We start from the raw sequence: 27,325 nt of genomic DNA on the forward strand, positions 1-27,325 counted from the left end.
TGGAGGGATATGGGGTACCAGGAAGAGGGGGGCAAAGGGGGAGAATTGGGACCACTATAATAGCAAAATCAATAAAACATATTAAAAAAAAAAAGAAACAGCAAATACTTCAGAAGAGTGGACTGAATGAAGAGGAGGTCGTGGGAGACAAGGTTGAAATAGGAAGAGGGTCTGACTGCCAGGCCTTAAAAGGGTCCGGTTTTAGTTTTCACAGAATAACATGAGCAAAACTGTGTTTTAAGAAGTACATTCTAGCTGTGATGGACAGATGTATTGACAAGGGAGAGGATAAAAGCAGGGAGTACTTTGGAAACTATTAGAGGAGTTTGAAGAAGAGCTAATTAGGGCCTGGCAAGAGCAACTTCAGTAACAGTGACAGTGGCAATGAAAAGGAGTCCAATTCAAAAAATACTGTGAAGATGCAACAGTCCCTGGCAACTAATTACAAGGGGATAAGTGGAGGAAGGAAATGACTACATTAACCATGGGGAGTCTGGTCTGGATCATTGGAAGGAAGGTGAATTCATGAATAATAGAAAACTCAGGAAGAAGAGCAGACTTTGGAGGGCAAGTGCATCATGAGTTCATTTTGGAACTTGATGAAATAATCTGACAATTTCTATCCCTACAGTCTACTCAAGGAAGGATTTAGCTCCTACAGATTTCTACTCCCTCGCTTCCTATTCAGTCTTGAACCTATTCCAGTTTGGTTTCCAGGTCCCATGACTGCACAATCAAGGTCAGCAACAATTATCATGTCGCCAAATGCAATGACCACTTCTTACTTTTCATCCTAATCCCTTAGGCAGCACATGACCCAACTGGTAATTCCCTAAGAAAATTCCCTCTGGTTTTTCTCCTGCTTCCTCAGTTTTTCTTTTTTCTTTTCCTTTTTTTTAGCTTCTCCATCTCTTCCAGACCACTAAATGCTGGAGCACTGCAAGTTTTGTTCTGGGTCCTCTTCTCTCTTTAACTTACACTTTCTCATAAGGTAGTTTCATCCTGCTAGGTAGCCTTAAATACCATCCATGTGCAACTGACTTTCTGATTTATATTTTTGTCTTGATCTCTTCTTTGAGCTCCAGATTTACAAGCAACAGCCCATTTAATAACTCTACTCAAAAGTGCAGCAGGCTTCTCAAACAACATCTGCAAAACAGGCTATTCTTCTTCCAGTCTCGTATTTCAATTACTGGCATTACCAAATTTTTCAAGCTTTCGTTTATCCATCTCCCTCATTCTCCACATCCAAATCCCTCAATAAATCCTATAAATTGGATCTCAAAACATATTCTGAGTTTATCCAATTATCTCTATCATCACTGTTATCAACCTTGTAAAACATCCATTTTGCTCATACTGAATGTAATCTTTGAGTTCAACCATTCATTCAACAAAAATTTATTGAGTCTTAGACATTAGGGATAATGTAAAGAATAGCAGTAGGAATAATGCTAGGTTTGGGATATACACGTTCCATTGCCTCAAGGAACTTTAGTGAGAGAGAAGTAAAGCAACAATTTGAAACTGATACCACAAATTAATGCTCTGATAATGACAAGCTGACAATTCTTTAGGAATAAAGAGAAAGAGTAAGGCTTCTTGGAGGAGCGAGGATTGCACTGAGTTTTTGCAGCAGATATTTTACTCTTATCCATTATGTCATATTCTCAGTTAACCACATGAAAAAGCATTGGTAAACCAGGAGTTTTAAGTTCTGGTTGGTTACTCTCCAAATTCTATTAGAAATGGAAATGACAATAATCAGTGTGAAACAATCTTCAAGGACATCTTTTCCATGAAGACATCCTTGACTGATGATCTGGCAATCTTCACTTATTGAAACTCACACTATACTCAATTCTATCAGTGTTATAACACTTCATGCACTGCCTTGTAATACAGTTGTTTCGTATAGGTGTCAACTCTACAATTATACTGTAGAGCACCTGAAGTGTGCAGATCATGACTCATCTGCCCTGTTCATATGTGTGCCCAGAGTCAGACCCGACACTCAGCAAGTCATGATTATCAAGTACTCTGATTGCTGAATGACTAAGAATATCTGCTTTTCCAAAGAAGCCCTTGCTGTAACTATGGAGAACTTTATTCTTACAAAAAAAAATTGGTTACATAGAATCTCATTTGATAACTTATTTGTCACTTGCATTTTTTTAAAAAATGGAGTCTTTTATTTTTCATAGTTTAATAGTATTTTCAGAGATCAATTAAGTAGAAAGAACTGAAATGCCTTTAGATTTTACCGTACTTTAAATTTTACTCAATTCAGCAAATGCCTTTACAAAATTTATTTTTTAAAAGATTTTATTTATTTATTTATTTATTTATTTATTTATTTATTTATTTATAGAGAGAGGGAAGGGATAGAGAGAGGGAGAGAAACATCAGTGTGTGGTTGCCTCTCATGTGCCCCCCATGGGGGACCTGGCCGGCAACCCAGGCATGTGCCCTGATGGGAAATCAAACAGGCAGCCCTTTGGTTCACAGGCACGTGCTCAATCCACTGAGCTACATCAGCCAGGGCAAGAATGTTTTCTTTTTGCCTTTACAAAATTTAGAATAATAAACCCTGAAACTAATGCATTAACAAATAGCATCAGACATAAAGTCTAATCATATTTATAAAGGGTGAAACTGCTTGTTTAATCATTTTCGCTACAGGGGTTGAGTTATAAGGGCAGAATAAAAACAGAAAAGCATCACACTAATAAATAAATCTATGGAATGTTACAAAAAGTATATTAAATCTGTATGTGTATAGAAATCAACTAAATCAGATATAAAGCTGTGACCTTGACAGATTGGAACCACTGGATAAATATCTCCATATACACAATCATCTCACGGATGGAAGCACACTTTCTCTACATACTAAACTTTCCCTAGGACAAATCCATGAGAAAAAGCTAACATAATGATTCTATAGGGATACCACATTCAAAATGCCAACTGCAAAATCAACTCATTTTTTAGCTTTTTTTATTGTTGTTCAGTTATAGTTGTCCCCATTTTCCCCCCATTGCTCTCCCTTGCCCTGTCCACCCCCCACTCCCAAAGACAATCCCCTCCCACTGTTCCTGTCCAGGGGCCCTTTGTACATGTTCCCCTTCATTCCTCCATTATCCCCACCCTTCTCCCCCTCTGGTCCGTCAGTTTGTTCTTTATTTCCGTGTCTCTGGTTCTTTTTTGCTCTTTTGTTTGTTTTGTCGATTAGGTTCTACTTATAGGTGAGATCAGATAGCATTTGTCTTTCACTGCCTGGCTTATTTCACTTAGCATAATGCTCTCCAGCTCCCTCTATGCTATCTTGAAGGGTAGGAGTTTCTTCTTTCTGCTGCATTGCTGCATAGTATTCCATTGTGTAAACATACCACAGTTTTTTGATCCACTCATTTACCAATGGGCACTTAGGCTGCTTCCAGCACTTGACTATTGTAAGTTGTGCTGCTATGAACACTGGGGTGCACAGGTTCTTTTGAATTGGTGATTCAGGGTTCTTACTGTATAATCCCAGCAGTGGAATTGCTGGGTCAAAAGGCAGTTCCATCTTTAGTCTTTCTGAGGAAATTCCATTCTGTTTTCCACAGTGGCTGCACCAGTCTGCATTCCCACCAACAGTGCACTAGGGTTCCCGTTTCTCCACATCATTACCAGCACTTGTTTGTTGATTTGTTAATGATGGCTATTCTGACCCCTGTGAAGTGGTATCTCTCTGTGGTTCTAATTTGCATTCCTCTGATGGCTAGCAATGTTAAGCATCCTTTTTATATGTCTATAGGCCCTCTGTATGTCCGCCTCGGAGAAGTGTCTGTTCAGGTCCTTTGCCGATGTTTTAATTGGATTGTTTATTTTCCTTGTGTGGAGTTGTGTGAGTTCTTTGTATATTTTGGAGATCAGACCCTTGTCCAAGGTATCATTCATTGGCCAATATGTTTTCCCATATGGCTGGTTCCCTTTTTATTTTTCTGATCTTTTCTTTAGCCATGCTGAAGCTTTTTAATTTGATATAGTCCCATTCGTTTATTCTTTCCTTAACACTTGAAAACGTTTAGGAGAAAAAATTCTTTTAAAGTATGATCAGCAATACTTATTGTATAGAATATACTTGCAGAAGAGCTCTTCATTATGGGTAATGGACAGAATCTATCACTGTGACTACTTGCATAAGCAAAGAAGGCTGAGACAGGGATACGGAATATTTACTAATATTCTTACTGTATCCCACACACTGTGCAAAGCACCTTACATACATTATCCCCTATAACTCACAATACTCTATTGTAGGCACCATCATCCTCATTTAATACATGAGGAAATTGAGGTCTGAGAATGAAAGGCCACACAGGTAATAAATCATAGGACTGGTAATACAAGTCAAACTTCTCTTTGACGCCACGTGTGTACAATCTTTACCAGCAAGAATTCAGCTCATGGGCCAAATGCAGCCTATCTGAATGCAAGTGTGGTCTACTTGAGACATTTTAGCTGTACCAGGAAGTTACGTAATTAGAACATCAAGTGACCTGAATACCAGAGTCATGTATATAAAACTCAGAGCTATCACAAAATTTCTGGGCAACATCTGCATCCAACTAGCTCTGTGAAACTACATTCTTTTTAGGAAACTATTGAAAGCTGAAAGCCATCATCACTGATACCCCAACATGCCCTGGAAGATATCTCGGGATTTTCAAAAAGAGGTCTGTTAAACACCTTTATTCTCACTGATGTACCAAAAAGTGTTCAATGACTGGCCCATGGCAACTAATTGGTTACATTTTTTATTAAAAATTATTAAAATAATTCTAATGCCTTTGTGTTACTAATTTTTTAAATTCAAATTTTTAATTGGCTAGCCAGCTTCTTAAAAACGAAAATAAAAAACCAAGCACCCTATCATTCGTTATTACCCAAGCAGTGATTTGTTCCTCAGCATTCTACAGTCATGCCGTGCCACATGAAAATGTGTCTCTTTACAAATGTGGTGAGTTTTTTTGTGGATAGGGTGAATCGTGGATTAAAAAAAGTCATGCACCTCACATCCAAATGTATTCCTGATCCAGTGGTACCATTACTAAAAATCTTGCTTGTTCATTTTTTACAATTAGGAGTCACAAGAGCTAAAGTGGTCAATGCTCTGAGAGAAGCAAGATCTTTTCCATACTTCACAGAATCCAAACCTAGAATATGGATAGCTTTGTGTGGAGACAATATAAAGGGTATGAACAGACTTTTAAGTCAGAAAATCATTGGTCTATTGTGACTCTGCCATTTCTCAGCTCTGCAACTCCTGGTAAATTAATCTCCTGTTGTCTCATTTTTCTTTTTGGTACAAAGCAAAGTATACATGCTCTGGCCAGGTGGCTCAGTTGTTTGGAGCATCATCTGTGCACCAAGGGGTTGCAGGTTTGATCCCTGGTCAGTGCATGTACCTGGATAGCAGGTTTGATCTCCTGGTGGGGTGCGTACCAAAGGCAACTGATTAATGTCTCTTTCTCTCTTTCCGCCCCTCTTGCCTCTCTCTCTAAAATCAATAAACATATCATTGGGTGAGGATTGAAAAAAGAAAGAAAAGTACATCAACTCAAATGTTGACTCAAATGGTGATTATGAGAATTCTGTAAGTTAATTTAGACTAAGATTTTTAAGCGCAGTACCTGTTACATGGTCAGTGCTCAGTAAATGCTACTGTTATCTAGTTTACAACATCATCATCACAACTTATTTTTATCTTGAAGGTGATGAGAAGACTTAATCATATCTGTGTATTAGGAATAAATGAACACTCTCACAGTAATATAAATGGTTTGAGAACAAGATCATAGACAAAAAGACTAATTAGGAAGCTACCACTATAATTAGGAGGCTACAAAGATGTGGGCTTGAACTTAGGAAATGACCAGTGAAGACAGAAAAAAAAAGAACAGACTCAAATAATGGACTGGACTAGGAACTGAGTAGACATAGGAGAGAGGGAGAAAGAGATGACAATGACTCCCATGTCTGTGGGTAAATCTGTGTGGCGATGCCTTGAGACAAAAAAAGGTCACATTTTGCCATGGAAGATAATTTGGGGCATGCTGCTCTTGAGACGTCTGTTGGCATACCCAAGTAGAGGTGTCCAGGTGGCAACTGGTTCTGAAAGTAGAGAGAGAGAGGGAGGGACCCAAAATGAAGACAGTGATTTGGTAAAGGTCATCATCTGGGTGTTAGGTAAGCCAAGGACATGGAAGAGCTTACCCAGGGACAGTGTGTAGATGGGAGGGCATGATAACCAACAACAGAATCCAAGAGAATACCAATGGTAAATAATCTATAATGGAAAATAAAAACTAACCTAAGGTAGAGAAGAAAATTTAGGAGACTAGTGTTATAGAAGTCAAGAATGGACAGTTTTAAGAGGTCAGGTAAATAAAGATTGATTTGTCAATGGACTTTGCTACCTAAAAGCTAATAAAAAATATAGATTAAATATTTAAAGTATATCACAGATCTGCTCTTTATCAACATCTTCATATTATACAACCTTTGTAACAATCTTTTCTATTAATAATACTTTAACTTTAGCCCTGGCTGGTGCAGCTCAGTGGACTGAGCACTGGCCTGTGAACCAAAGGGATGTTGGTTTGATTCCCAGTCAGGGCACATGCCTCAGTTGTGGGCCAGGTCCCCAGTTGGGAACGTGCAAGAGGCAACCTATTGATGTTTCTTTCCCTCTCTTTCTTTCTCCCTTCCCTTCTCTCTAAAAATAAATAAATCTTTTCAAAAAACATTATTTTAACTTTAGTGTGCCATCTGTTCATTTGAATTAATAAATCTTTTTAAAAGTTCATTTATGAAGTGCCTTGGCCAGGTACCTCAGCTGGCTGGAGCATCATCCCATGCACTGAAAGGTTGTGAGTTTGATCTCTGGCCAGGGAACATACCTAGGTTATAGGTGTGGTCCCCTGTTGGGGCACATACAAGAGGCAACCAATCAATGTTTCTCTCACATCGATGTCTGTCTTTCTCTCTCAAATCAAAAACATATACTTGGGCGAGGACTTGTTCTTAAAGTTCATTTATGAAGTATAATAAATAGTGTTCTAACTTTCCTTAACATAGTCCATTTGTTTAAATAATTTTAAATACTTTTCAACTTTTAAAAATCCATGTAAAGGCACAAAATATTGATATCTACTGATAAATTCTCAATGTAATTAATCCTACATAGCTGTATATCAACTTCTATTTCCTCTTCCTCAAAGATGTAATGTTATTTTATATGACAATAATGCATTTCTTTAAAATTAGTATATGGATAAGAATTAGTCATAAGCAAAACATGACATGCAACTTCCAGAGAGAAAAAAAAAACATTGCTTTCTCTGGGGGACAACATTCCTCTTCGAAATCCAGTACCAAACCTCCCCAGTAGCAAAGAGTACATGCCCTTTGAAACAATTAAGTGCCAATTTTCTGACCCAGAACTAAAGACTAGAAATGGTAGAAGGTAGGCAAGGAAAGACACCATTTATTAGCCACAGTAATACTAGGTGAATATAACCTTGGTAGAACACGGCCCCTAAGGGCAAGAGGAAGGGGCTGCCACAGAGAGGAGCAGCATCTCATTTTTCCTGCCACTAATGTCAGAGCAGGTAGGGCAGACTGCTAAGCATGCTTCTGTCTGTCCCATTTCTAGACTCCTTCAAGAATACCAGGAAAGAGAGAAAAGCAAAAGGTCATGCCACGGTTTTAACTATGCTCACCTGAAGACTAAAATACTGATTTCCAAGTTCCGAAAATATCTCTGAAAAAACAGTAGCCAATGAGGAAACACAAACTCCAAAATGGTACTGGATCATATATGACACAGAATATTATTCTAAACTTAATAAACTGATTCTAAGACATAAAAAGTATTACATAGTCTGTAAATTAAAATGCACAAGCTATCACCAATCTATCTTCAGAAAAAAAAGATTACCTTTATTTTTTTAAAGTAGTATTTTTTAAAAGATTGTATTTATTTATTTTTAGAGAGGGAAGGGAGGGAGAAAGAGAGAGCGAGCACAAAACATCAATGTGCGGTTGCTGGGGGCCGTGGCCTGCAACCCAGGCATGTGCCCTGACTGAGAATCAAACCTGCGATGCTTTGGTTTGCAGCCCATGTTCAATCCACTGAGCTACACCAGCCAGGGCTTAAGATTACCATTTTTTAAAACCCAAGATAATCATAATTATGTTTTGAATTTCAATAAAACTTTCTTGGAAAGTCTTGACAACTTTCAACTTCAAATATACACTTCAGTTTTTATTGTATCTATTAAAAACAAAAACCTTTATGAACCCCAATAAATAGAATGGCATTTACACAACTGTGAGGAAAAATTCAGGAAAAGAGTATGGTAAGCCAATTAAAGAAACACTTATTATTTCTTTTTTAAAAGGTTTTATTAATTTATTGTTAGAGAGAGAGGAAAGGAGGGAAAAAGACAGAGAAACATCAGTGTGAGGGAGAAACATCAATCAGTAACCACCCATACATGCCTGCAGCCCAGGCATACATATGCCCTGACTGGGAATCAACCAGCAACCCTTTGCTTTGTGGGATCATGCCCAACCAACTGAGCAACACCAGTCAGGATAATATGTATCATTTTTAAAGAATTAAGTCAGGACATGGTTTTTAATATTGATGGCAAACACATACTCATTGTTCAAAATAAAGCTGGAAGACCTTAAATATCAGTCCTTAACTATATTTACTGTCAACCAATAATCTGTTAAATATTCTAGCTATATTTATTCTCATAGCTACAAATAAAGTCTGAAACTGTCAAGATTTATTCTCCAACAGATATTTTGGAATAAGAACTTTGGTAGTCCAATTCCTTGTCAACTCATAAACTTAGGTTTCACTTTGAAAGACAATGTGAGATGTGATTACACATTCATGAAACCGACAAATTTGCAGTCTCTTATCAAAAGGTCGGCAACCTAGTGTGATTACTGTATTGTAATAAATATAATTTGCTATCAATGAAACACCTGGGAACCATATAAAATCAAGCATCTAATCAAGGAAGCAATAAAATAAGAAAACAGAAAAGAGAGACACAAAATTGTGCTTTGAAGAAAAATCTTTTGATGTTTTTCTACTTAATTTTTGAACTTATAGAATAGTTTCAATAACTGGTTTTTAATGTCCTTGTCTGCTAATTCAAACATCTGTGTCAGTTCTGAATTGGTTTTGATTGATTATCTCCTCAATGTTTGCCTAGTAATCTTTGACTTAATGCCAGACATTGTATTTATCTTGTTGGGTGCTAGATATTTTTGTATTCCTACAAATATTCTTGAGCTTTGTTTGGGGATAATTAAAGTATATGAAAATAATTCAAAGGATAACTTTTTTGAGGATTGCTTTTATGATTTGTTAAGCAGGTCAGGATCAAGGCTCATTATACCCACTACTGAGGGACCTTCCTAAGTGTTCTTCCCAATGTCCTGTGCATTATGTTTTTCCAGTCTGGTTTTTGGGAATAGGCACTGGGGAGGCACCACACACCATTAACTAATCCTTTTGGATGTTTTCTTCCTCCTGCCTCAGATAGCTTCACATATATTATCACTCAAGGGAAACCCTCTGCAGATTTATGGGATTCTCTCTGTACAACTCTCTCCTCTCTGGTACTGTGTTTTGTGGCCTCTAACTGTCTGGGCCTCACCAGACTCTCTCAACTCTGTCTCTTCAACTCAGAGAACCTACCAGGGTCTTCCTGGGTCCCCTTCCTCCCTACAATGTTGCCAGGAAAGTTTATCAAGGCAGAATATTGGGATAATCACAGTGCTCACTTCATTTGTTTCCTATCTATCAAGGCTCACTTGTCTACTGTGCTTGATGTCCAATGTCTTAAAAATTGTTATTTCAGTTATTTTTGTCTGGTTTTTGGTTGTGTCAGGTGGGAGAATAAATCTAGTCCCTGTTACTCCATCCTGGGCAGATACAGAAGTCCACACTCCCTTTTTGGGGAAGCACTGCCAGAGGAAAAGTTGTCCTGTTCCACTTTGCATTCAGCATCCAAATGAACCTCCATTGCAGAACCTACTTACTGCCTTTCCATTACTCCCCTTGTTAGGGGAGTTTTGGGACTCATCTTTTGGATCCAAGGCCATTTTTACTATGCAGAAAGCCATTGATTACTTCTGTTCAAGTCAGGCCTATATGCCACACTCCAGCTAAGCCATCCTAGAACCATCATACTCAATTTTCTGAATACTTGTCTAGATTTGCTCAGTCATTTATTGAAGTTCAGGAGTTTAGCAGGCTATTCTCTAAAATACAAACTTATCAAATACTACTAAAAATATACTATAAGATCTCAAATCTGTTACGCTTTTCATTAAAAGGTTTTCTAAACTTGTTATTTTAAATGTATTTTATTGATTATGCTATTACAGTTGTCCCATTTTCCCCCCCTTTATTCCCCTCCTCCTTGCATCAGCCTTTCCACCAGCATTCCCCCACCTCATGTCCATGGGTCATACATACAAGTTCTTTGGCTTCTCCATTTCCTATACTATTCTTAACCTGCCCCTGTCTATTTTGTACCTACTATTTATGCATCTTATTCCCTGTACCTTTTCCCCACTCCCACTTCCTGCTGATAACCCCCCATGTGATCTCCACTTCTGTGATTCTTTTCCTGTTTTAGTTGTTTCCTTAGTTTCTTTTTGTTTTTCTTTTAGGTTCACTTGTTGATAGTTGCGATTTTGTTGTCACTTTACTGTTCATATTTTTGATCATCTTCTTTTTCTTAGATAAGTTCCTTTAATATTTTATATAATGAGGGCTTGGTGATGATGAACTCCTTTAACTTGACCTTATCGGAAAAGCACTTTATCTGCCTTTCCATTCTAAATGATAGTTTTGCTGGATAGAGTAATCTAAGCTGTAGGTCCTTGTTTTTCATGACTTGGAATACTTCTTTCCAGTCTCTTCTTGCCTGCAAGGTTTCTTTTGAGAAATCAGCCGATAGTCTTATGGGGACTCCTTTGTAGGTAACTGTCTCCTTTTTTCTCACTGCTTTTAAGATTCTCTCCTTATCTTTAGTCTTAGGTAATGTAATTATAATGTGCCTTGGTGTGTGCTTCCTTGGGTCCAACTTCTTTGGGACTCTCTGGGCTTCCTAGACTTTCTAAAAGTCTATTTCCTTAAGCAGATTGAAGAAGTTCTCTTTCATTGTTTTTTAAATAAGTTTTAAATTTCTTGCACTTCCTCTCCTCCTCTGACACACCTGTGATTCAGATGTTAGAATGTTTAAAGCTGTCCCAGACATTCCTAAGCTTCTCCTCATTTTTTGAATTGTTTCTTCATTCTGTTCTGATTGAATGTGTATTTCTTCCTTCTGCTCCAAATCATCCATTTGAGTCCTGGTTTCCTCTTCACTGTTGGTTTCCTGTGTATTTTTCTTTATTTCACTTTGCATAGTCTTTACTTTTCCTCTATTTTTCCACCATACTTAACCATTTCTGTGAGCATCCGGATTACCAGTGTTTTGAACTGTGAATCTGATAGGTTAGCTATCTCGTCACCACTTAGTTCTGTTTTTGGAGCTTTGATCTGTTCTTTCATTTGGGTCATATTTCTTTGTTTAGGCATGCCTGTTAGGTTGTATGGGATGAAACCTTAGCTATTTGCTATGGTAGGGCAACCCAGGTCACTTCATTGTGGCGCTGTATGTGGGGGAGGGGTCCAAGAGGGAACAATGCTGTTTGTTCAGCTCTTGGCCAGCTTTCAGTCACCCCCCTGCTACCCACAAGCAAATTGGGCACTTCTGGTGCTGATTCCTGGGTGGGTGGGTGGGTTTGTGTATGTTCTAGGATCCTGTGGGTCTCTCCAATGAACTCTCCTGTGAGGCTAGGAGTCTCCCCAGCATCTGCAACCCCCAAAGGGTTTTACAGCTAGAGGTTACAGCTGAGGCTTTCTTTTCTCACACTGGAACCCTAAGTTGTGCAGTCTGTCTCACTCCCCAGTTGTTCCTCCCAGTTTATCTGCATGCAACTGTGCAACTGCCTGCTCCACCAGCCACCACCTTGTAGCAAGTCCTTGCCGCCCTGGCTGCCTATCTTTGTCCCTCCTACCAGTCTGAATGAATGTTTCTTCTTTAACTTCTTGGTTGTTGGATTCCCATACAGTTTGATTTTCTGGCAGTTCCAGCTGTTTTTTGTTGTTAAAAATTTTGTCCTCTTTTGGTTGTACGAGGAGACAAAGTGTATCCACCTATACCTCCATCTTGGGTGGAAGTCCTGTCTAAACTTAGTATGTAATCCTCATGTGACCAAAATAAATAAATAAATAAATAAGTAAAAGCAAACACAAACAGAAAGAGCTCGGTTCCTTAGCATTAGCTGTAATACATAAAGCAAAAAAATTTTTCTCCAATTATGCATGAGCACTAAATCTCATCAGTACATGCAGTGACCCCACTTGCTAGAGAGTTTCTAAGTTATAATTAAGCAGAACTACTAAAATTACATTGTATAAAATACAACTATTTTCAGAAAAATTCTGATAACGAGTTGCATATGAAAGGAAAAAACAAAGGATCCAGAAGTTTCAAAATAAGAAATATTTTCATTAAATTATATATTTATGTCTGATTTTAAGTACAATATAATTACTGTGAGAGAATTTCAGTAAGCATTCTAAGTAATATTATGATGGTACCAGAAAGATGAAAATTTAGAAGTCTGAGACTCTATATTTCTTTTTAGTTCTACTTCATTCTCCTAAATTTATCTGTTTTTTATGATTCAGGGTCTTTGCACCTATTGTTCCTTCTGCTTGGAACTGTATAATCCTAGATCCTTATATGGGTGTCTTCTTGTCCAGGTCTTAGTTCTCATGCATTTTCTCAGAAGGGCTTTTCCTGCTCACCCTAGTCAAAGCAGCCCTCCCCACACCATACCACTACACCATTATCCCACTTTATTTTCTTCAAAGTCTATATAATTATCTGAACTTATCCTTTGTAAATTACATATTTCATTACCTATTTTCTCTCACACCCTGTGACTAAAAATGAGAGCCAACACCCAAATCTCAAGTCCATATTTCTAACTGCTAACTAGGCAAACTCATGTAAATGGTTTTAGGTTCTTAATTTTGGTTCATATTCTAAATATTAACTTTCCTACTTGATGAAAACTGTACTTCCTACTGCTTGTAGAAGCCTACTGAAGGGATCCTTGAGTCAGCCTTGGATGGTTAATCATCTTCTGAACTATCTGACAACTTAGCCACTGGCATCAGTACTTGTTTTCTGCCTATAGTTATATTCTATCCACTATTTTATGTTTTACTTTTTATCAAGGCAGTATCTATTCCTGTCCATGAAAGGTATTGGTAATAGCAATGTCACTTTATATGTACAAGAGTTTTTAGAAAAGCTATTTATAGGTACTTTCCCCCTACAACTATACAGTTTAACATATGACATTTTTTGTTTTTTAAATATATTTTATTGATTATGCTATTACAGTTGTCCCATTTTCCCCCCTTCACTCCCCTCCACCCTTCACACCCCCTCCCACCCACATTTCCCCCCTTTAGTTCATGTCCATGTGTCATACTTATAAGTTCTTTGGCTTCTCCATTTCTCTTACTATTTTCATCCTCCCTCTATTTTCTACCTACCATCTATGCTACTTATTCTCTGTATCTTTTCCCCGTCTCCCCCTCCCACTCCCCTGTTGCTAACCCTCCATGTGATCTCCATTTCTGTGGTTCTGTCCCTGTTCTAGTAGTTTGCTTAGTTTGTTTGTTTTTGCTTTCGGTGTGGTTGTTAATAATTGTGAGTTTGCTGTCATTTTACTGTACATGTTTTTTGTCTTATTTTTCTTAGATAAGTCCCTTTAACATTTTATATAATAAGGGCTTGGTGATGATGAACTGCTTTAACTTAACCTTATCTGAGAAGCACTTTATCTTCCCTTCCATTCTAAATGAAAGCTTTGCTGGATAGAGTAATCTTGGATGTAGGTCCTTGTTTTTCATGACTTGGAAACTTCTTTCCAGCCCCTTCTTGCCTGCAAGGTCTCTTTTGAAAAATCAGCTGACAGTCTGATGGGAATTCCTTTGTAGGTAACTGCCTCCTTTTCTCTTGCTGCTCCTAAGATTCTCTCCTTATTTTTAATCTTGGCTAATGTAATTATGATGTGCCTTGGTGTGCTCCTCCTTGGGTACAACTTCTTTGGGACTCTCTGAGCTTCCTGGAAGTCTGTTTCCTTTGCTAGAATGGGGAAGTTCTCCTTTATTATTTGTTCAAATAACTTTTCTACTTGTTGCTCTTCCTCTTCCCCTTCAGGTACCCCTATAATTCAGATGTTGGAACATTTAAAGATGTCCTGGAGGTTCCCAAGCCTCTCCTCATTTTTTTGAATTCTTATTTCTTCATTTTTTTCTGATTGGTTGGTTATTTCTCCCTTCTGGTCCACTCCATTGATTTGAGTCCCAGTTTTCTTCCCATCAATATTGGTTCCCTGTACATCTTCCTTTATTTCACTGAGCATGGCCTTCATTTTTTCATCTAATTTGTGACCAAACTCAACCAATTCTGTGAGCATCCTGATTACCAGTGTTTTGAACTGTGCCTCTGATAGGTTGGCTATCTCTTCATCACTTAGTTGTATTTTTTCTGAGGCTTTGATCTTTTCTTTTCGTTTGGGCCATTTTTTTTGTCTTGGTGCACCTGTTATGTAGTGAGGGGTAGAGCCTTAGGTTGTTTACCAGGACGGGTCAACCCAGTCACTGGGTTGTGACACTGTATGTGGGCCAGGGGTCAGAGAGGGAACAATGGCACTTGCTCTGCTCTCCGCCGGATATCAGTCACTTCCCCTGCTTCTCACAAGCAAATTGGGCCCTTCTGATACTGATTCCTGTGTGGATGGGTTTGTGTATGTTCTATGACCCAGTCGGTTTCCAACGAACTCTCCTGTGAGGCTGGGAGTTTCTCCTGGCACCTCAACTCCCACAGGTGTTTTCAATTGCTTTTTTGAGGCTATATTTCCTCGTGCTTGGACCCTGGGTTTCTAGGTCTGTCTCACTCCCCAGTTTCACATGGTTTATCTGTGCACGAATGTGGGATCGCCTGCCACCATGCACACCACGCTGGGCTCCACAATTCTCTGCCTCGCTAGGTCCACCAGCCACTGCTTTGTGAGCAAGTCCCTTCTGTCCTGGTTGCCTGACTCTGCCCCTCCTACTTGTCTGGATGAATGTGTCTTCTTTAACTCCTTGGTTGTCGGATTTCCATACAGTTCAATTTTCCATCGGTACTGGCTGTTTTTGTTTTTAAATTGTTGTCTTTCTTTTGGTTATGCGAGGAGGCACAGTCAAAACTTGGCTGGAAGTTTATATGTCACTTTCATTAGATAACCAGCTGAAGAAGGATGCCCTTAATGCAGATGGTTTAAACCATCTATTCAAATGTTTTTCAAAGGTAGGTAGTGCTATCAGAATTTTCTCTAAGAATATAAATGAGAATCACTGCCATTACAAGTCACCAATACTGTTGGGAATGGGTCATATCCCCCCTACCGGATGTATTATAAAATATCGTATCTCTGTTCAACAACTAAAGATGCACTGATATCAATATCTGGGCCCGCTCTGAGGATGCCAGCCTCTGTCATTTAAACCTTCTTCTCACTGTCATTTACTGCCCTGCCTCACTTGTGACTTAGAAGAGCTGTTTCCCTGAGCAGGTCTCTGAGGCAACCATACCAAAATGTGCATTTAAGAAAATAGGCATTAGGCTTCCAGTCAAGATGGAGGTGTAGGTAGACATGGGTTGGCTCCTCACGCAACCACAGAGAGTATTACAACCAAACCTCTAAACAAAATAGCCAGAATTTTCAGAAAATCAAACTGTATGGAAGTCTGTATGGAAGGATTTAAAGAAGCAACATTCATCCAGACAGGTAGAAGGGGTGGAGAGGCGAGGAGATATGGTGTGGCAAAAAGAGGCAGTGGTAGTGGCAGCTGAATGGGTATTCCCACATTCATGTGTGGTGGATAAAAATTGGGAGGGATACCTTGGGAGCAAGCAGTCCAAACCCCAGGTCACATCACACAGCCCAAGCTTCTAGCACTGAGAAGATAAACCTCCATAACTTCTGGTTGTAAAAACTAGTAGGGTTTGGGGCAGCAGAAGAGACTGCTGGATTTTCAAAAGACTCCACTTACAGGGCTTTCACAGTCTTAGAACATACACAAACCCACCCACTCTGGGATTCACCACCAGGGCAATAGCTGGAAGGAATAGCATACGGGGAGTGAGTGAAGTGACTGGAAACAAGTGAGTGCCGGGTAAACCTCCAGAAACCAGGCAGTGGCACTGTCCCCTCTCTGAAACCTCCCCCCACACAGAGCCATGAAGTGGGGAAACAGGTTGCCCCTCCCTGGCCATTACCTAAGGCTCCACCCCACACAATTTAAAGGTGCCTTTTCTATAATAGGCCACACTACTAAGACAGGGAGTCAAAGTAGCTCTACCTAATGCATAGAAACAAACACCGGGAGGCTGCCAAAATGAGGAGACAAAGAAATATGGCCCAAATGAAAGAACAGAACAAAACCCCAGAAAAAGAACTAAGCTAAACAGAAATAGTCAACCTATCACATGCATAGTTCAAAACACTGATGATCAGATGCTCAAAGAACTCCTTGAGTACAACAACAACATAAAGGAAGAAATGAAGGCCACACTAACTGAAATAAAGAAAAATCTACAGGGAATCAACAGTGAAGGGGAGGAAGCCAGGATTCAAATCAACAGTTTGGAACACAAGGAAGAGATAGGCATTTAACCAGAACGACAAGAAGGAACAAGAATGCAAAAAAACAAGGATAGTACAAGAAGCCTATGGAACATCTCAAAATATACCAACATCTGAATCATAGGAATGGCAGAAAGAGGTGAGGAAGAGCAAGAAATTAAAACCTTATTGGAAAAGAAAATGAAAGAAACTTCCCTAATTTGGCAAAGAAAATAGACATACAAGTTCAGGAAGCATAGAAAGTCCCAAACAAGTTGGACCCAAAGAGCAAAACAGCAAGACACATCATAATTAAAATGCCAAAGGTTAAAAATAAAGAGAGAATCTTCAAAGCATTAAGAGAAAAGGAGGCAGTTACCTACAAAGGAGTTCCCATAAGACTACCAGCAGATTTCTCAAAAGAAACTTTGCAGGCAAGAAGAGACTGGCAAGAAGTATTCCAAGTCATGAAAAACAAGGACCTACATCCAAGATTACTCTATTCAGCAAAGCTATCATTTAGAATGGAAGGGCAGATAAAGTGCTCCCCAGACAAGGTAAAGCTAAAGGAGTTCATCATCACTAAGCCATTTTTACATGAAATGTTAAAGGGACTTATCTAAGAAAAAGAAGATCAAAACTAGGAACATTAAAATGGCAACAAATTCACAACCATCAGCAACTGAAATGTAAAAAAACAAACTAGCAAACAACCAGAACAGGAACAGAACCATAGAATCCTAGATATGGAGATCATTTGGAGGGTTACCATCTGGGAAGGGGAAGGGGAAGGAAGGATGGGGGAAATGGTAGAGGGATTAAGAAACATAATTGGAGGTACAAAATAGATAGGGGAGATGTTAAAAATAGGAAAGGAAATGGAGAAGCCAAATAACTTATCTGCATGACCCATGCATATGAACTAAAGGGAGGATTGCTGGAGGGAAGAGGGATATCAGGTGGAGGGGTGCAAAGAGGAAAAAAAATGGGACAATTGTAATAGCATAATTGATAAAATATATTTTTTAAAAATCTAGGACTGATTCAGTTTGTTTCCACTCAAAAGTCAAAAGAAGACAAGTTTGCAGGTAGGCACAGAGGGTAAGGGTCCAAAAATTTGGCTCTGATGCTGGCCTCTAAACAACCAGATTATTTCATGTAACTCAATTGCCTCCTCAACTCCAATAATTGCTACCCTGCCCACTCCCCAGGCTCCAATGGGAGCTGAATGAGAAAATGCACTGGAACCTATAGTAGAGACTACATTGAAGGTGTGTGAGAAATTATCCTTTGTTCCCCTGTTCTCTCTATCCCCATCCTATTGTCTGCCCAGATTTTCTGGAAAGCTACAGAGTGTGCAGACATTACAAACAGCACTTCCCCACCCCACCCCTCGCCATATATAGACAACATTTTGTTCACATGTTATCTTCTCAGAGCAAGAAAAGGAAAATCATTCATTTAGTTTGCAGGGCATCTTATTAAAAATGAAGGAGGTTTATTTTTAAGCAACTCTTCTCTTGTGGATAACAAAATGTTTAATTTTGGGTACAATTCTATAAAATACCTAGTCACAGAATTTTAATATGTATTACATGAGAATTGATTCTTTAGGCAAGTAATTTGTGAAATGCTAAGTCAAACAAATTTCTTTACAGAAATCCTTTTTTAAAAATATTTTATTTACTAATTTTTAGAGACAGGAAGGGAGGGAGAAAGAGAGAAACATCAATGTGTGGTTGCCTCTCATATGGCCCCCACTGGGGACCTGGCCCGCAACCCAGGCATGTGCCCTGACTGGGACTTGAACCTGCGATGCTTTGGTTCTGAGCCTGTGCTCAATCCACTGAGCTACACCAGCCAGGGTTCTTTACAGAAATTCTTAGAACCCTTAATACACTGACATGCACTGCCTCCAAGAGGCAAATATAGGGGGAAAGTATTTCTGAAACTTAATTGATCATGGAAATGTTTTATCAGTGGCTATCTTCTCAGTCTAGCAGTCCACATGAAACACTTCAGGGAATATTGCAGATTTTTTAAAAAGTTTTTAAATTCAATTTTATGTTCATCAAAATAATGCATATACATTCCTTAAGCAAATAGTACTCACATGGGTTTATTTATGATAATTAGTCTCTTCCCTAGATCTCTCCACCTTTTCTGTCTCTTCACAAGCAGCCATATTCAATTCTTTCAATTATTTCTTCTGGTATTTACCTCCATTATTTCTAAATAACATGCCAACACTAATATTCACTTTTTAATTTTAAATATTAGTCACAGACTTCTTGCTGTGAGAGATATGGCTCTGCCTACCCCTCAGTACAAACAGGCTTCCTTTGCCCTATCTTCCCAATAAGTTATATTACAGTTCTGGCTTAAATCCACATTCTGCATTTAATTATTATAATTACATAAATATTGTTTTCAACTGAACCATGTAGTATATTTCTTTTCTTATAAACCTGAGTTTTCCCTTCATGTTAACAGTTGCCTGGTTTGCTTACTTTTTAAAAAACATACCTATCACTAATTCACCATAAAACTGTCCATCAGAGCTTATAAAACTCCTCTCAATATGGTCAAGCATATCAGACAATTTATTAGCTTCATTTTTTTTCTCCTTAGAAACACTGCTCACAGAATTTTCCAGAAGTCTCCCTGTTTTCAGTCTGACTGCTCTCCAGGACTGCTGAAATTTCTTTCCACCATCATTCTGAAAATTCCCTGTTTCTTTTCTAAAATGGACTGACCCTCTTGGAGCAATTCATCTCTCTTCTGTGTTTGTCTTTCCTCCTCCTTGTTTGTAAGGCATATCCTCCAGTGGTTTCCTGAAAGTGTGCATATGAGCTAAATTTGAGCCCTGTATGCCTGGAAACAGCTACTTCCTCACACTTGATGAAAACTTTGTTAAGTATATATAAAGTAAAATAAAGTGAATACCATTTTCCACTTCCAGTGTTGCTGAAAAGTTCTGAAGTTCTTTTGATTTCTAATCTTTACTCTAAGACCTTTCTAAATGCTTTTTTTAAATCTTTATTCCCAGTGTAGTAAAATTTACAAAAATATGTATTGACAATGGATCTTTTTCCACTCATTTTTTCCAAGTACTTGGTAGGTCCTTTCACAATTTTTCATATTCTTCTGTTCTGAATAATTTTCCTGTATTATCTCTTTAATGAATTTGTCTCTTTTTCTCTCTTTCTTTCTGAACTCTTAGTAGTCAGATAAGGGACTTAAGAATTAATTATCTAATTTTCTAACTTAGCTTTTCTCAATCTTTTTGTTCTCTTATATAAATACTTAACACTATCTTCCAATGCTCCAGTTGAAGTTTTCTCTACTTCTGCTATCACATAGTTTATTTCTAAGAGCTCTTTCTTGCTAATTATTCTTTTTCTATAGAATTCTGTCCATGCCTCATAAATGCAAGATGGCCTCATGTATCTGAGGCTATTAATAATTTAAAAATTTAAGTTTTCATTTGCTCTCCTCATAGTTTTTCATTTCTCTGTGGGTTGAAATATATATATTATTATTAGATTATTTTCTATTTATTTTGGTCCCTTTCATGTTAGAAGATTCCCTTAACTGGATATTCTTCCTTAGCTGTCCATTCATATTTAAGAGTGAGGCACCAAAAAGTTGATTAGAAGTCATGTGCAGATGTGGGGGGGGGGGGGGCGGCTCTCATCATCAAAAGGTGTTAAGATGCAGACCCAGCTGTTTCATCAGAGAACTCTACAAATATCCATACTTGCAGGTATTTTCTCTTGGGCTGGTCAGTTTCTCAGAAGAACCCTCCAAAATTCTACACAGGGATGTAAGTTTGATTGCCAAAGTTCTGGGAGCCAGTGAAGAAAGAGGCCTAAAGAGCCTTGCTGTTTGATATGTGCCTTTCACTAATTCTTTTGTTTTCAACACAGTGGTAGCTCTAACTTCTCTCAAATGTGTCCAGACTCTTCAAGTCTGGTGCCTCTTGGGTGCAACCTAATGTCACTTAATGAGCTAGGGCTTGGTGTAATGATGTGGCTGAACATAGGTCAGGAGGTCTAATTTCTCCATGTATGTTCTCTCCATGCATATACTTTTAACACCTTTTACCTTTTCAAGTTCATGGTGCTTTCAAATCCTGAACCTTTCTAGCACACGTCAGCATGCTGCACGTCCTGGTCCCACTACAGGCACCTGAGTCTCAGCTTAGACTGCAGCCTCCTCTGCTCTGCTGTCAGCTACCACTCATCACCCACCTTCTCTATTACAAAATGTTGATGGTATTTACTCTTCTAGTCTTTTTGTTCTTGCAAATTATAAATTATTTTTTAAATATTGTAATTGCTTTGTTGATCTAGATGGGTTTAGGTACTTCTCTTCTGCTTTCTCTAAAGGACATGCTATTGATTTTAGAAACAGGGGAAGGGAGGGAGAGAGAGAGGGAGAAAAACACTCCCTGATGCAAGAGAGAAGCATTGATCAGTTGCCTCTCACACACGCCCTAAATGGGGACTGAACCTGCAACCCCATATGCCCTGTCTGGGAATTGAACCTGTGACCTTTTGCTTTACGGGATGACATTCCAAACAACTGAGCCACACTAGTCAGGGTGTGAATTATAACTTTTTAAAAGTTCTTTATTACAACTTCAGTAGGGCTTCAGTGAAGACAAATGACTGTGTTCAATCCACCATGTTAAACGAAAGTTTTCTATTAATCAAAATTTGGTGTCGCCCTGGCTGGCGTAGCTCAGTGGATTGAGCGCGGGCTGGGAACCAAAGTGTTGCAGGTTCGATTCCCAGTCAGGGTACATGCCTGGGTTGCAGGCCGTGACCCCCAGCAACCGCACATTGATGTTTCTCTCTCTCTCTCTCTCTCTCTCTCTCTCTCTCTCTCTCTTTCTCTTTCTCCTTCCCTTCCCTCTCTAAAAATAAGTAAATAAAATCTTAAAAAAAAATTTGGTGTCATTACACTAACCTTCACCATATTCCCAGTTTTGATACTTCAAGATTGAGCAGAAATAACCAAGAACTTATAATGTAAATAAGACATCTTTGAATAGTAAATTCAGTCAAAGTTCTACATGACATTATTTAAAACATACTTTTTGATCAATCTACACTTGACTAAATAAAACTGCTCTACTTTCTCAGTGCTGTCAACTCAGATTATTTCTACTACAACCAATTATCAATCAGCCATATATGTATTCACACGTATGTGTAGCTTGACTAAATAAATTGCTTCCAAAAGTATTTTTGAAAAAGATACTTCATCCTTTTACATGCTGAATAAAATAGGTTAAGAGTTTCAGAAAAAATTATAGCTTATAAATGGTATTAAGCAATGTTTTCATATTCAGTATTTCTACTATTTGTATTTAGAAAGGCAAATTAACTAGAATTGAGAATTACCAGTGATTCTGTGAGCTAAATAGGTCTGCTTTTATTTGGCCCTTAAAAAGAAAACAAATAAATAAAGCCTGTCTCTTATCTTCCATAACCTTGCAAGAAAGTCTCATTATCTCTGTTTTCCAGATAAGAAAGCCAAAGATAGGTCATTTGCAAAAGGTCACATAGGTAGCAAGTGGCTGAGAAGAAATTCAAGCTTAGAGCTGCAAAGACTTCTAACAATAACCAAAACACATGTATTTCTGTTAATTTTGAATTAAATCAGTAATAAGCATGTCAGGATATAAATTACTTCAATTTAAATCACAAGTCTAATATCTTACTAGATAACTGGATGCAAAATACTTTGGCATTTACTGATAAATACTTATTTTATAAAGATGCTATGAGTAAGTATTAACTCTCCAATGATGAATACCAGGACTTCACATTTGAAACATTCTTCCCAGGTGGTTCTTATGTCTCATTAACATTTAAGACCCATCCCTAGAGACACATGGACTTGACTGAGAACTTCAGAATACTCAGTTTTCGTCTCTTCCCCTTGGCATTATTCTAGAAAACTTTATCATTGTGATAAGTACAATACCTACATTTTAATTTCACTTTTTTACCTCCTATGCATCAGTGCCAGAACTTCCTGCCAGCAATCCACTCCTCCTGTTGTCACACTCTAGATCCAGAACTACTCAATTTATCAGTCACCTTGAAATCAAAAGCATACTCTGCCAAACATACCCTCTTCCTCTCCCACCAAATCAGCTCTCCAGCCTCCACCAGACTCTAATCCCAAGACTTGTTTTCTTTCATCTATCAAGTGCCCTCTGTTTCCTGCTTGCCCAGCTGACAGTCTCAGGCGCTCTCACCAGCTTCTGTGGACCTCCCCACAGACTTCAGAGGACCACCCTGCACCTTCCAGCCCTGCCCAAGATGTCACTGCACAAGTTGGCATGCCACAGGCAGTTTAGCGGACCATTACTCTCAGACCTCTCTTCCCTTCCCAGTTCACGCCAGCCTAGTGATGATAATCTCTGTAATCACTTAACACATATAGAACTCTTACTTGCATTTGATAACAATGATCTCATTTAATCCCCACAACAACTCTGTGAGGTGGGTACATTATTACCTTCAGTATAGCTGGAGATACTGAAGCTAAAACAGATTAAATAAGTTTGCCTATGGCCTCACAGCCAGCATGTGACACGATTGAGATTCAAATCCATCTAGATAACCCCTTTCCACAGCCTATGCTCAGGTTCCTTTTCCTCCTGCTCTGGCAATAAAAAAGGAAAAAAGAAAGAAAAGGGGAAAAGCAGCTCAGGCATTTGAAACTTGGAGAAAACAAAATCAAGGCAATTATGTTCTGGGAAAGCTTTGCCCACTACTCTGCTCTCCTCCACTTTTTACTCTATCCTTAGTTTTTAGAACCCATCTTCATAAAATGGCAACAGATAATGAATAGGACAAAAATATATATATTATGCTTTGGAAAGTTTATTAATAAGCTCTACGTTTGAATCATTTGTCTTTTATTTGTAAGCCCAAAGTTACAAATAACAGCATGTAAAGTACTGCAAAAAACTCAGAAATTAAAAATTAATATTGTGGCCAACTTTTCAAACTTACCTCTTATTTTTCTTGTAATTTTCCAGTTGTTGGGACTGTGTGTGTTTGTGTCTTTCTAATTCACATTGTGCACATAAATCCTCCAGATTCAGCAGGTGATTTTCTACCTCCTCAAAGCTAGTTTCTAAATGCGCTGAAATTATATAAGATCAAAAGAACAAACATCAAAAATCAGAATCCTTGATCATGAAGAAAAGAAAAATTATTCAAAAGTTTAAAGTTTAAACTGTTGATATTGTTTCACATTTATTTAATATTCTTTATTAAACTTTCTGGAAGCAAAATAAAATACACTGACCAACATGAAAACATTCTTCAAATTATCTTTTTGGAGTATATTTCTATATTTTAAATATTTTCAAGATGTAACTTTCCATAACACTTCATTATCCAGCATGATGAGAAACAGTATCTTGATTAATCTAACACTGTAACTTAATGACCCCACATACTACACATGAATAATCCATTTCAAATGAGAATACAACAAAATATAATTAACACAAATTATATTGAACATAATTTAATATTTGAAATTTCAAGTTACTTTAGCATTTGTTTTGTCCCAGCACATATATACCAGGGGTGTCAAACTCATTTTCACCGGGGACCACATCAGCCTTGTGGTTGCCTTCAAAGGCCTGAATGTAATTTCAACTCCCTAACTGTTAAGGAGTAGTTACATTTATACAGTCCTAAAATTACATTTGGCCCTTTGAAGGCAACTGCAAGGCTGATGTGGCCTCTGGTGAAAATGAGTTTGACACCCCTGCTATACACAAATCTTCAAGCAACTGTAGAGATGTACGACTCAGTGAGCATAGTCAGTGGTTGGTAGGAAAACAGCTCTGCCCACCAATCAACTAGTCTTTTGCTACTCTACTTTGCCTTTAGGCCACAGAGCTTTGCAGCTGTACTGGAACATGGAGAGCATTTAGTCAAAGCCTTCACTTAAAAGATTCAAGACCAAAGCTGGCAGAAATTAATTCAGTGCCTTGTCCAAGGTCACTGAGCAAGTAAAAGGCAGTCAGAAATCAAAACTGAGTCCCTCTTATACTATACTACAATGATTTCCAGTTGATAGGGTGCTAAGTAAACCAAGACTTCACAGTTATAGGGGAGAGGACAGGTTTTCTTAGGCAACAGAAAAGTTTCAGAGGTCAAAGCTTTTAGAACTCATACAGCATCATGGCTATTTACCTAACAACACTCACCACGTGCAGAAACTGGGATACAAAGATGAGAAAAACAGCCTTGGTCTGAAGAGCTTCAAGTAGAGGGGATGCATATATCAGTGACAACACAGTTAGAAAGACCTAGGCATGAGGTGCTGTGGGAACTCAAGGAGCTACATCTAACACAGATGAGGGAGGAAGAGGGAGAGGCTCAACATGAGATCTGACTCCTAAGTCTGGAAGGCACAGATATCCAGAGGGGAAAAGGGGCAGCCATCAAGAAGTTGGCTGTGCAGCTTTCTAGTCTCAGTTCCACTTAAGTAGCTGCAATACAATTACAGTGTGTCGAATTCTTTCATTTATCCATTGGATTTTCATATGACTTTCTAAATTAGCTTTTGTAGCATCTAGATTACAAGAAAACTCCTCAAATTTTAACTTGAAATTGTAGTAAGATACAAATTCTGGCCTGCTTTTTCTTTCTTTAAAATTTTTAAAATTCTCACCGGAGGATATGTTTACTGATTTGAGAGGACAAGTTGGGGTGAGGGGATAGGCGGGAGAGATTAATTGGTTGTCTGCCGTAAGTGCCCCAACTGGGGCTCGAACCCACAACCCACGCATATGCCCTAACCAGGGATCAAACTGCAACCATTTGATGTATGATGAGACAAAACTCTAACCAACTAAGCCTCTTTTTAATTAACCTTTGTTTGCCCAAAAGGTTGATTAAATCTAGAAACATTCACATATTCTAATATCTTAAATTTTTAACTCTATTAAATATCTATGTTTATAAAGCTCCCTCTTATATATGGTGGGGTCTAGATGCAGGGGTGCCCAACCCACAACCCAGAATGGCTATGAATGCAGCCCAATACAAAATCATAAATCTACTTAAAACCTTTTTTTTTCCTCATCAGTTTTCATTAGTCTTTGTGTTTTTAATGTGTGGCCCAAGACAACTCTTCTTTTTCCAGTGTGGTCCAGAGATACCAAAAGGTTGGGCATCTCTGGTAGAGCCTAAAGACATAGGTTTTTTTTTTTGAGGGGGGGAACATAATATTTTCCTGAAAAGCAAAATGTGATGACAAATAGTTTAACACTCCTCTTCAAAGACACTAGGTACTGACTTTGATCATACTGATGCATCACTGTAAACCACTGGTAAGTCTGCAAAAGGCCGATAATAATGTAGTTCATAATAGTTTTGAATATATCTTCAGGGGCCACATAAAACAGCTAAACATTTTATTATAGCAAGCCTAACCTAAAAAAGTTTGCAAAATCTACATTGTAATCTACTAAAACATGTAACTAAGATTTTTAACAATGTCATGAATGGTATGTAACAAGTTTACCATGGGGGCAGAGGGACAAGCGAAATTATGTGATTGTACTGGTTGCTACTAAGGTTTTTTTTATGTTAAAAGGACTGAGATTGAGCCTGGAAGGTAGTCCCACTGGCCCTAAGGAAGCAATATTCAGCTCATTCTGTCAGCATAGGTTTGACAGGATCTTAAAAGATCCTAGCTAGCAGCTTATCAAAAAAATTATTTTACTTTGATGGTGATAAGAATCAGAACAATTAAATTTAACATGGAATCTATTTAACTCTAAGCTACGCAGTGCCTCCATGCTATGCTTAGCCACCTTGCACATTGTCCTTAGAATATAGAGGATGCGTTAAAAGTAGGGTTTGAAACACAAGCTTAGAAATCAGCTCTGCCCCCTACAGATGAGATGAGATGAGATGATACCTCATCAGTCCAAAGAGGGCCAACAATACACATCTTGTGAAGCAGTCAAAGGGTTCAATGAGGCAAACTGTGTAGAGTAGCTAACTTAGCACTTGGCAGTAAGTAAATAGTCAATGGCTGACGATAAAAAATGCAGAGCAAACTTTTTATAAAAATTAACTAAATTTTGTAAAAGTCATTTAAAAGTAATAAATTTGAGACCAGTATGATCATGTTGTAAATACCTATGCATCTAACACACCAAAATATCAATAATATTTTCATTTTTTTCTAGCAAACTTATATATACTTGTAAATTATACTCAAGGCTATATTCTGAGACTTAAAATCCCTTGTCCTTATAAGTGAGGAGGGGTATGTTTCAAATGATTTTTCTAAAAAGAAAATATGTAATGGAGTAACTTACATTTGAAAGTTAATATATTCTTTTTACCTATTTTATTTTTTTATTTGGACAGATGGCAATTTCCATTTAGAGTCTACCTCTGTTGGTTGACTACAGAGTTAATGAGGCCAGGAAGTTGAATGC

The 27,325-nt window shown here is 38.2% G+C and overlaps 1 protein-coding gene across 1 annotated transcript in view; it reads right to left on the minus strand.

Moving 5' to 3' along the window:
- Nucleotides 1–27,325, minus strand: part of DTNBP1 (dystrobrevin binding protein 1) — a 183,951-nt gene that overhangs the window by 99,621 nt on the left and 57,005 nt on the right. The window contains exon 6 of the mRNA XM_045847207.1: nt 23,862–23,994. Within this exon, the coding sequence (XP_045703163.1) occupies nt 23,862–23,994 (133 nt within the window). The remainder of the gene's footprint in view (nt 1–23,861; nt 23,995–27,325) is intronic.

The sequence above is a fragment of the Phyllostomus hastatus genome, unplaced genomic scaffold, assembly GCF_019186645.2.
Source record: "Phyllostomus hastatus isolate PE091 unplaced genomic scaffold, TTU_PhHast_1.1 phas_contig_524, whole genome shotgun sequence".
Lineage (NCBI taxonomy): Eukaryota > Metazoa > Chordata > Mammalia > Chiroptera > Phyllostomidae > Phyllostomus > Phyllostomus hastatus.